This window comes from Galeopterus variegatus, unplaced genomic scaffold (assembly GCF_000696425.1).
Source record: "Galeopterus variegatus unplaced genomic scaffold, G_variegatus-3.0.2 Scaffold3134, whole genome shotgun sequence".
Lineage (NCBI taxonomy): Eukaryota > Metazoa > Chordata > Mammalia > Dermoptera > Cynocephalidae > Galeopterus > Galeopterus variegatus.
In genome coordinates, this window is record NW_007729245.1 from 143690 (window position 1) to 155495 (window position 11806).

Genomic DNA, 11806 nt, shown 5'->3' on the forward strand with positions numbered 1-11806 from the left:
GGGTGCTCTATTCTGTTCCATTGATCAGTGTGTCTGTTTTTATACCAGTACCATGCTGTTTTGGTTATTATAGCTTTGTAGTATAGTTTAAAGTCAGGTAGAGTAATACCTCCAGCTTTATTTTTTTTGCTCAGCGTTGCTTTGGCTATTCGTGGTCTTTTGTTATTCCAGATAAATGACTGTATAGAATATTTTCAAAGCTCATCCATGTTTTAACATATATCATCATGTCATTGCTTTGTATTCCTGTATAGTATTTCCGTGCATGAATATACCACATTTTATTGATCCATTCATCTGTTGATGAACATCTGGGTTGTTTCCACTTTTGGCTTCTGTAAATAATATGTTTTCTTGGCTGCATACCTAGCATAGAATCAGTGGTTCATGTTGTTGATTCACTCTCTTTCATAACACGATGATATTTTTTTCCTGTTGAAATTCCTCCTCAGATAAGAGTGTAGTATGCTTAATGCAACTTAAAAAAAATAAAGCCAATACAGTCCAAAGAAAATTTTAAAAGTAACTGATTTAGATAAAGAGATTATTAGAAAGGTGTCGCAAATTGTGTAAGCAAAAGATATTACAACAATTCCTTCTGATGTCATTCTGGGGCAATTTACCAATGAATGTTCTAAGGATTGTTTAATCTTCTAGGAGAATGTGCTTAAGTTTGACTTTGTTATTTAATATTGATTTACTATTTACTTTTGTGGCGTTGTCCACGCCGTGGCAGGATCCTAAAGGAGTCAGCTTGGGCTGCCCTGTCCAAGCCATCAGGGCCACTGAAGGGAGAGCTGCTGGCAAGGCCACAGCTATGAGCACTTGCTGCAACCAGAAGGACTGCCTGCCTCGGCTTTGTGGCTTTTGCCTTCTCTTTCGATATTTTGGTTAGCGTGGTAGTTCTCTGAATTCCCAAAAGGTTATAAAAATAACACAAATAATTATGCTGTCATTCCCACAGAGGATCCGAGTAAATTGGACAATTCAAAATTATCCCCTTATGATAAATTGCTGTGGCTCACTCGGGAGAGTGCGGTGCTAATAACACCAAGGCCTAATGTAAGTTGGCAAACATCATTTACTGGAGGTTATATTAATGGCAAGAGAATGGTTGGCATTAATGAGAAATTATATGATTGGGACAAATTAAGTATATGGGAACGAAACTGTAGACCCCCCTTTACTTGGTGGTATCCGGTTTTAAATAAATCATTAAGGATTAGATATTGGGATAAAAAATATATGCTGTAAAATTATTAAACCTGAAAAATTAGACCTAAGAGGCAAATGTAACTGGTTTTGTGAGGGATGGTGCTGTGTGCAAGGACACTTTAACATTTAGATCAAGATTATAGGGCCACAGCGAATGCATAACCTCAAGATGTGCATGATAATGCTGCTCAAATATCCACTGTTCTTTTTCCATATGAACAGTAGGTTCATTCCATTAGAACATAAAATCAGTACACCCCCATTAGAATTTAAATGTTAACATTGTTCCTTTTATCAAATTTGTACTTACATTAAGCAATAGACATAGGTCACATGATAGTACTGTCTATCACTTTGCAACTGCAATAGTCCCACCCTGTTAATAGGGTAGATATTAACTACAGCTTGCCAACCGGAAAAGGTCACAGGTTAACTTCAGGACAATGAGAACATGGTCCCAATCTGATAAACTGATACCAAAAGGAGGAAGCACGGGCTTATCACCTGAGACGTGCTAACGAAGGAAAAAAAAAAAACTGGCTCCCCCTGTCTTTTTGAATTATTAAGCTTGCTGATGTAATAAAAATAGTAGCCAAAAAACCCCTGCAGAGAAAAAACTAAATAAAAGGCATTGTCTCATGCTCTACTGTGCTCCAGCTGCAACACGCTGACAGCCCACAGAGAGAGAATATGCATACTGATACATTGAGGTCTCTGTCTGTGTTTGTTATTTTCGCCAGCTTCCTCATCCCTCTTCAAGGACCCACAAACTCGACTGGAGCTGGTCTCCGGCACTTTTGAGTTCAGATACAATGTAGCCAAATATTAACTTACATATTTCTGTCTGGTAGAAATATCTTTCACCAAATCATGATTTTATTAGCATTAATCAGTTTTGTATCTGATTTGGCCAAATAATCATCACATTCCTTTTTCTCACCAAAAAGTTTATAAATACTTCTTCAAAATATTTTTTGAGGGCCGGCCTGGTGGCGCACTCGGTAGAGTGCAGCGCTTGGGAGCGCGGCAGTGCTCCCACCGAGGGTTCGGATCCCATATAGAGACCGGTTCACTCACTGGTTGAGCAAGGTGCAGGCACGACACCGAGGGTTGCGATCCCGTTGCCGGTCCTGGTGCGGGCGCGACAACGAGGGTTGCGATCCCATTACCGGTCACGAAAAAAGACAGAAAGGAAAAAAAAAAATTTTTTTGAAACAGATTTGCAATCTTACTGGTTTCTTCCTCAATGATGCAGGTATTTCTACAACATTGTTTACTTAATATATATGTGAGTTATGGATTATATTTTTCTAAAAATTTGAAGAATATACTTGGACTGAATGATGTAATAAAGATTCCAAATTCTAAACAATCAAATGACAAATGACAGCTAATAGCCTTTTTAAATGTAGACTGGCAAATAAATCTTTTTTCTTCTATGTATCAAATCTTTACATTCTTTCTCAGAATATTGATTTTTTTCCTAAAAAGTACACTTTACAGTATTAAGACCTAGGAAAGAATCAGAGACAGAATAATAGTATATCAGTAATGCTTTACCATAAAAGAGGTTTCAAACCTGAATACCAAATTACTGGAATCAAAAGTAATCAAATAAGTTAATTCCAAGAGTAGATCTGTCACTGCTTGATCCATGGCTCAGAGATGGTCACCAGGATCGGCTACTCAGTTACCTTTTCTCAGTTTTGCCTTTTGCTACTTGGCCTATGACCATGGGTAAAGGATGGGTGTAGTAGTTTCTGTATGCATTTTTCAGGGTGAATTCAAGAGGAAATAAGTATTTGCCTCTGTCCCAGAATGCCCAGAAAAAGTCTCAGTGCAACAATTGGATCTGATTAAGTTGTGTACCTCCTTAAACCAGTCACCGGTATTATGAAGCATTCACATTCACAATGCAAATTGGTGAGGAAATCATTTTTCAGAGGAAATTTACATTACTGGTAGCAATAAAAAGGAAAATGGATGTTTCCTTATAAAAGATCACAATTATATAGGAAAATTTTAATATTTATAGGAGCAAATTAACCTTTAGTAGAGATAAGTTATTATAGAAACTTCTGTTAAAATTAGTAAGAAGGAAGATTTCTGGTTATTACTACTAATACTTATTGTCATACTTGAGGCAACAGTCAACGGAATAAGCAGCAACAGAAATAACAACAAACCCCCCCAAAACGGAAATCAAAACCAAAATCTTAAACAAGTGGGAGAAAGTTTTGAAAGAAAAAATAGCTAATATTTATTGATATGATTTTTATCTAGTTAACCTAATATAAATCTCTCAACTTAAATGTTAGTAGAATTTATTAAGACATTTTAGTTAGGTTACTAAATTCAAGAGTGAGATACAGAAATATCAGTAGCTTCCTTAACCCTGCAATAGCCACTGCAAGAAAATATCAATGGTAACTACAAACTCTAAAGAATAATCTCAGAAATAAATATTTAAGATTTTAATCAAAAGGATGTAAGGCATTATTGAATGTTAGATAAAAAATATATAAAGGAAATTTCTTTTGCTGAAAGACTCTAGATGTCCCAGAGATAAGTTTTCCACCAATTATCTCTAAATTCAGTGTAAGCCAAACTCAATATCCATACAGAGCACTCCTACTCCATTAACTTCCGTAAAGTTCATTTGATTGTGAAAACAGAAAGCAAATATTTTCTTGCTGGGTCACTAGGGGAAACAGTGAGTGGTGCTGCTCCCATTTCCAACCTTTGATTGCTGAACCCATGAATCCTAGCTAAGGTAGAAACAGCACCGTATACTGGGCACTGATTCAGAGCATATGCAGCCTTTGGAGAAACTTGCCCCAGCACTGTAAGCTATTACCATCTATCTGGCACTGTAACTGATCTTCAAAAGGCCATTCCACTGTTATATCTGACCAGTTGCTTGCAGATGGAGGGATAAATAACAACAACAACAACAAAATCCATTAAATTCTGTGTGCATGGGCCCATCCAGTAAGAATAAAATGCTGCCGTCTTCATGATGTAAGCAGTCCAGGGATGTATTGAAGCTTCAGCTGAGTCGCCTATTGGTTAAGCTAATAATTGGCTTATAAATCTCAAAATATTGTTTTCTGCCCAGGCCAAACAGCTGAGTTGAATAGGAATGTGTTGGGTACAAACTCCCCTGACTTTTTCAAGTTCTTGATGGTGGCACTAATCTCTGCAGTCCTTCTGAGAACGTGGTATTGCTTTTGCTTTACTAATTTCCCAGTTAGGGGCAGTGGCTTCATGTGGCCTACTGGCTTCCGCTTGGCTTCTCCAAACTTATAACTCTCACTCCACCAGTCAGAACACCAGTGCAGGGATTCTGCCAGCTGCCAACTACATCTATACCAATTATGCTTTTCAAAACAGGGGGAATAACCACAGATAGGGTTGGGCACATTCTAGGCCTACTGTGAGATGGACCTGAGATAAAACCCCATTGATCACTTGTCCTCCACAAGGCACTAGTATGACCACTGGACCACAGTGATGTTTTGGATCTCCAGTAATTGTTAGTCCAGAGCCAATGTCCAGTAGTCCCCAAAAGGTCTGATTATTTTCTTTTTCTCCATGCACATATCCCTTAGTAAAGGCTATAGGTCCCCTTGGGAAAGGAGGAAAACTAACAGTATAAATTTATAATAGTGTGCTGCTGTCTTTCCTCAAGCTGACCTGCCCTCCCCTTCTTTCAAGCACTTCCAAGTCTATTAACTGGGTGAAGTCTGGGAATTGATTGAGTGGTCATGACCCTCTTATTTTATAATTCATCTAAGACTTTTTTTCACTTGAACTGGAACTTTTCCACTAATAGAAACCAAGTAATAATTTGATAGGTTTCCTATCTATTCCACATCTGGGAATACAATGATTAACTAACCAAAGCCATAGGTCTGTGCTATTGAGACTACTCAGATTGCTGCTTTGACTCTTCTGTCCATCCTGGCAACCACTCCCACCTTGCCTTTGGAGTTTGTGTGCTGCCTCCTGGTTTCTGCCACTCTGGGATAGTTACTCCTAATGGATTTGGGTTTCCTAATACAGTTACTGCATGTTGCTAAAGGCTTAGGGATAACCATTATGATCCTACTCAAATCTGCGGTCTCAAATGAGCTAACATTCTTGACAAAGAAATTCAGTTTGATATATTTTTTTCTAAGAACAGAAGTAAGTTGAAAATGAGGAGTATTGTATTTTGTAAAATTTAATCTAGAATTATTCAGCATAGACAACTGTGTTCATGTGCATGATTAAATACAATGGACATGTCTGAGGCAATCACTTAATATTTGATTCAAAAATTATGATTATACAATCCAGAAGACTTAATGAAACCAATTCAGTTATTTTTAAATAAAGCTACACTGGAGTATAGTTAGTTAACATAAGGAAGATTAAAAGTAATTTTCATGGCTAATATGAAGTGTGAAATATTTGCAGATTAGCTGAAAACAACATTCAGTATCTCTGCCCTTGCATAAACAGATAAAGGGAAGTATCTAGAAGATCCAGAAAGCTAACACACATTGGGGTGGAATTCAATAACAGGACTCTGATTTGATTTTGTGCTTTAAGACTTAGCAGAAGTGTGTGGCACCTAATTGCCTCTAGAGTGCTAGCTGAATGCTCTTTCTCCAATATTAATACATCTGCCCTAAGTGATCCTTCAGAACATGTGTTGGAGTGATTAAATGGACAAAAGACTAAGATTTTATTGATGTGACTACTCACTTACTTGCTACTTACCTGCTTGCTAATAGATATATAAACGTGTGGCAGAATTCTATGATGCCTTTAACATACCAACTGAGAGTGAGATTATGGGGCAGACAAACTATGCCCTCCATTTGCCTCTGTTTACGAAAGGCCATAGATACTAAAAAGAATTTCATGATTGTGAACCACAAAAATGCTCTGAGTCAGTTTACCACAGGTGGGAAAACATTTTTCGCGTTTGCCCTAATACAGACACTTCTATTTATTTGCTCTAAACACAAGATTAGAAAAGTTTCCTTGAATGTAAGGTTACTGAGTGTTCCAGATTATAGTTTTGGGGGCATATGATTTGTCTTCAATATGTACATGGAAAGTTTTTATTATCTTTTAATTCCCTAATTCCAAAAATGTTTTGAAGTATCCTCATATGTATGTATAATTACACACATAACAAATATATTAGCCTAAATATATAGGCCTCTTTTGGCATGTTTGTATATGTGTGTGTGTGTGTGTGTGTGTGTGTATTGAGAGAAGTGAGATAGAGTAGATAAAGAAGAGAGAGAGAGACAGAATTTATATGGCCAATGGCTGGCACGTGCTTAAGATAAACTAGAGGCTTATAAAGTACATGTGTTTAAAGAATTAGATCATTCAGGATGTAGCTTATTCAAATGATTAACTATTTAAATTGAATAATGGTCTTCTTGCTCAAAATATATTTTCTCTTAATATGAAAAATTGTTATGTTTTACAGAGGTGAATGGGGTTTATTTTGTTCTAATGAGAACAGAATACTTATTTTAAAGAAATGTTTGCTTTTTATACTTAAATAATTTTATACTTGAAGATGAGCACTGTATGAGAATCCCTCTTATTATCAAGGCCTCAACTTCCAGATAAAACCAAACTGGGACAGTTTACATATCATGTGAAAATATCTCTCCTCAGTAGAAAATGTTGTAAATTTAAGGGCAATGCTAGGTAAGTCAACTGGGTCAAATAAAAATTTAAATTTAGGATATTACTATTTTAAATATTCTGGGTTACATGAGAAGAACCTCACAGGGAGGGCATGACTTTTTTTTAAGATGTCAGTGGTGCTCCCAGAAAGAAAGTTGTTACAAAGAGTCACTTTCCTTTTAAAACATACTTTAAGAGAAAGACATGGATGCAAAAAATTTAAAATACACAGACTTCTGGACTGGCGGTCCAGGCAGGCACAAAGCAATAAGGAAGAAACATTGTATTTTCATGGCTATTTGCGATGTAAAACAAAACAAACAATAACAGTACAAGTTCTCAAACTTTTGGGAAAAGAAGACAATTATATTGGAAATTCCCATTGCATTCATCTGCAGTATGGGAATGTAGACATTAATAAGGAAGGATAAGAGGACTTGTTGAAATGGAGAGAAAGGTCGTGTTCAGGGTCACAGCTCACTAGTTGCCCTCTAATGCAATTTTATATAGAACAACAAAAACAACAAGAGATCAGTGGGATGAAGTTTTAAAAAAAAGTATGGAAACAAAGTCCTTTAACAAAATATCTTCCACTTTCTCTCCTTTGGGAGACAAGAACATATGCACCAAGTTACAGTCTTTTGACTATTTTCTGGTTTCATACTCATCACATGCCAAGCCCTGCTACCAAACAACCAAGCCTACAAAGGTCGCAAAGGGAAACCAAAGAAGGAGGCAATTTATCAGAAAGAAAGCAGGGTGTGTAAATGGAGAACTAAACAAGAAACAGCAAAAGGTTAAGTAAGCACAGTGTCTGATTTGGGGATCCCAAATTGGTGTACACCTCCAAAAAGAATTAGTAGCAACAAACATGATTTATGTATAATACATATAAAAAAAATCCTTCTCTGATATGCTGTTTTGCCTCAATCATCTAAAACTTAAATCTAAAAAAAAAAAGGAAGAAAAAAGGAATCTTTTTTTTTTTTTACTTAAAAACCACAAAAGCTTGGCTAAAATGTGTGAACATTTAAATATGCGTATTCTAAGTCTTCATGCAGTCAGATAAGTATTTAAGTTTTGCATATGAAATAACAATTCTTTTACATGCAAATTGCTCTTACCTAAAACACTGCTGTAATACTCATCCCATTCTGGAAATAGGTAGTAAAAATGCATCACATCATACATTACATATAGTAACCAATTTTTCAGCCTCTGTACAAAAGGCATGTTGTCTGTCAGTCCTGATGTGCTGCCAGGAACATATGAAGAAGGACTGGGAAGTCCAGCACAAAATCGCTCATAGAAGTTCCCAATAGAAAACCGGAAAGTATACATGAATGGAATATTGAGAAGCTCAGCCACCAACTCTCCACAAAAGCTTAAAGGGTCAGCAAAGCAGATATCAAACTTAGCTGCCTTTAGCTTGGCGAGTAACTCCTTATTCGTTACAGCACTGTCACATATTCTTTTCAATGCACTTCCAAAACTCTTTTCGATTTTTGCAATCCTTAGGTACCTGTACCACCATGGAAGTTTTGGCAGTTCAGAAGAAGTTTCATAGATAAAGCCATTGATCTCTTCCATGAGAGTTTCTTTGGTTACTGGAAGTTGGAGGACCTCCACATTAAAGGGAATCTTGGTATGATCAAGCAGCAGGCTTGGTGAAGCTACCAGGACGGTTATCTCGTGCCCACGAAGCTGAAGTTCGTCCAGAATAACTTTTAAATTAATCCAGTGACTGAAGTCCATTGGCCAAACAAGTATTTTCCCACTTCTTCCAGAGTCGAAGAAACACAGATGCAGCATGAAAAGGACACAGAAGACTTTCACAGTCCCCATGACCAACTCTCACTCTAGTTAACTAAGCCTGGGCTTAAACCAAGCACAAGAGGCTGATTCTTGAAAGACTTCTTTCGTGATCCTTTCAATCAATTTATTGTGGTTGGGCAAACATTAACGAGTGAACTTTGTATTGTTGATTCTCTCAACTCATGGTGGGATGGGCTAAACTCTGAGTAGCATACCTTGTATTATTGACCTTCTCTATTACTTTATGGTGGGTTGGGCTAAACTTTGAAGAATGTACTTTGTATTATTGATTAAAATCAAATGCAACTGTTTTGAAGAAAACAGATCGATATAGTTAATATAATCAGTTGCAAAGAAAATACTCAGAACTAGAATTTCAAAGCTTCTTCTAGAAGATAGGGAAATAAAGAGGCTTAAACTTAAACACAAATGCAAAATAATTTCTAAATGACGTTAATAAAATTCATCACCATACGATGTTCAGTCAATTAAGACGGAATTGTTATCCTTTCTTTTTCTTTGGTTTCATTTGAATGTTCTTTTGAACAGAATGATATCTCAAGTATTTCTCTTGCTGATAACCATCCTGAATATTCGAGTAAGAAAAGAGGCTCTCTCCTCCTTTTAGGAAAAAAATGTGTACTTTAAGAGGTGTTATGGTAGGGAGAAGATTTAAATCCACATCTTCTAATGCTAACTCCAAAGCTTTTCTGTGAAATCACATCTAAAAGAGAAAATGAAAATGACTTTTTTTAACCTTTTCTAAATATATGTGTGAATGTTCTGATTTTAGGTCAGAGTTGATTTAGGTCAATGTTGTGTAGAGAAGTGATATCTCAGAACAGAAAATACAAACTGTGAAAAGATAACCTCACCTTTACAGCATATCCAATTCTATTTTCTTTCTATTTTTGTTCGCACAGACTTTTTATTACTTGTAATTTCATTTTTTCTTTTTTTTGCCTGGATCTCCATACCTAGAAGTCACTACCCAATGTAGAAAAGGATTCAATGTCATTTAGAATAATACATTCATGTATAATGTTTTTGCTTAAAAAGTTGATTTTTCCCCAAATAATTATTCAATAGGAATATGTAATGATAATGACATTATTATTGTAATTCTCATAAGAATTATTGGGTAATAATGAAAATATTATTGAGTAATTATGCAATTGATTAATATATCATACAAATTTGATACCCCAAATACGTGTCAATTCATTTTCCTTTATCAGTCTTTACTGCTACCAATGTAAACCTAGCAATTTTCATATCTAACCTGAGGTGACTGCAACAAGCCTTCTAATATCCCTGCTTCCACTTTTGTATACTTACAAATCTCTTTCCACATAGAAACTTCTCTGATTTCAAATATATCTGTTGCAGAGAGTGTCATTCCTGAGCAAAATACTTTAACAACTTCCTCTTTTATATACGTTAAGATCAAATGCTGGTGAGGATGTGGAGAAAGGGGAACTCTTTTACACAGTTGGTGGGACTGTAAAATAGTACAGCCATTATGGAAAACAGTATGGAGGTTTCTCAGATAACTATAGATAGAACTACCATATGATCCAGCAATCCCACTTCTGGGTATATACCTAAAGCAATGGAAATCATAATGTCAATGGTATACCTGCATTCTCACGTTTATTGCATGTCTGTTTACAATAGCCAAGACATGGAACCAACCTAAATGTCCATTGATGAATTATTAGATAAGGAAATTGTGGCATATATACAAAATGGAATACTACTCTGCCATAAAAAGAATGAAATTCTGCCATTTGCACCAACGTGGATGAGCTTGGAGAAAATTATAAGTGAAATAAGCCACAGAAAGAGAAATACAGCATGTGCCCACTCATAATAGATGAAAGAAAGAAAGAAAGAAAGAAAGAAAAAAGAGAAAGAAAGAAACACCACAATAATACATTGAACTTTCAGAAGGAGAGAATGAATCTATATTTACTAGAGGTGGGAGGAGGGACAGAGATTTGGAAGATATTGGATAAGGGTCACAAAAAGAATAATTACTATTTGTAATAATGAACATGCTAATAATATTGATTTAATCATCACATGTTGAGCATAGGTGATGGTAGTCAGCACTGTACCTCCCAAATATGTACAATTAATGACTCTTTAATAAAAATTAAAAAAAAAAAAAACAATTCTGAACTAGAAAAAAGCAAAAAAAAAAAAAAGAAAAAAGAAAAAAGAAAGAAAGAAATCTATCTACATTCTCTAAAATGGATCCTAAAATCCTGACAACTTTCTAATATCATTACCATCCATTTTCTGGCTCCATCCATCTCCATATCAGATTAATTTGAGCTTTGTGATAAGAAATTCTTTCCTACCTCAGTACCTTTGCCCTTGATTTTTTCTCATTTGGTCTCTTGCACATTCTTCCAATTTTATGTTATATTTAGCTTTCTTGGGAAGATTTTTTCCCCATCATACCTTATAATATGGTTCCCTAGGTTATTATTTTAATTCTTGGACAAATGTCCCATGTTTATTTACGCATGAAATATGTTTAAAAGAATTGTGATGAATGTAGTTCATAACACCTGATAGCAGCAAGACCTTTAAGGAATTGACTGTTGACTACATCATATCATGCCTATGTCTACATGCACAAAAAAAATTCTTTAAGAAAAAGAAAATTCTTTAAGAAAATTTCATAATATTTTCAATATAAATACAAGATATAAAATGTGAACACACACATACATAGCGAATATAACTCTCCCAGGGAACTGCAAATAGAAGAAGCAGGTGAGCATGTATGCTGTATCCAATAAAGCACAACCATCAACATTAAATATACTTGCTGGAAATACTGAACTAAACCCAGATGGCTCTGTGCTTAATCTAACAGCCAATGTAATACACTGGTTGTTGTACTGGTAAAGTGGTGGTTTAAGTTTTGCATCCCAATTCAAAGTACCAGAACGTTTGCTACACCCAGAACTGGAAACACCAAGTTTAGACAACAAAGAGTTAGGTCAACTGTGTGTGTGTGGGGGGGGGGGGGGTTTAAAAAAAAAAAAAAAAAAAAAAAAAA

General features: G+C 35.7%; 1 protein-coding gene across 1 annotated transcript in view; it reads right to left on the reverse strand.

Moving 5' to 3' along the window:
* LOC103599871 (UDP-glucuronosyltransferase 2C1-like) overlaps nucleotides 1-8760 on the reverse strand; it is a 40271-nt gene extending 31511 nt beyond the window's left edge. The window contains 1 exon segment of the mRNA XM_008584051.1: nucleotides 8040-8760. Within this exon segment, the coding sequence (XP_008582273.1) occupies nucleotides 8040-8760 (721 nt within the window).
* Between the last annotated feature and the right edge of the window lie 3046 nt (nucleotides 8761-11806).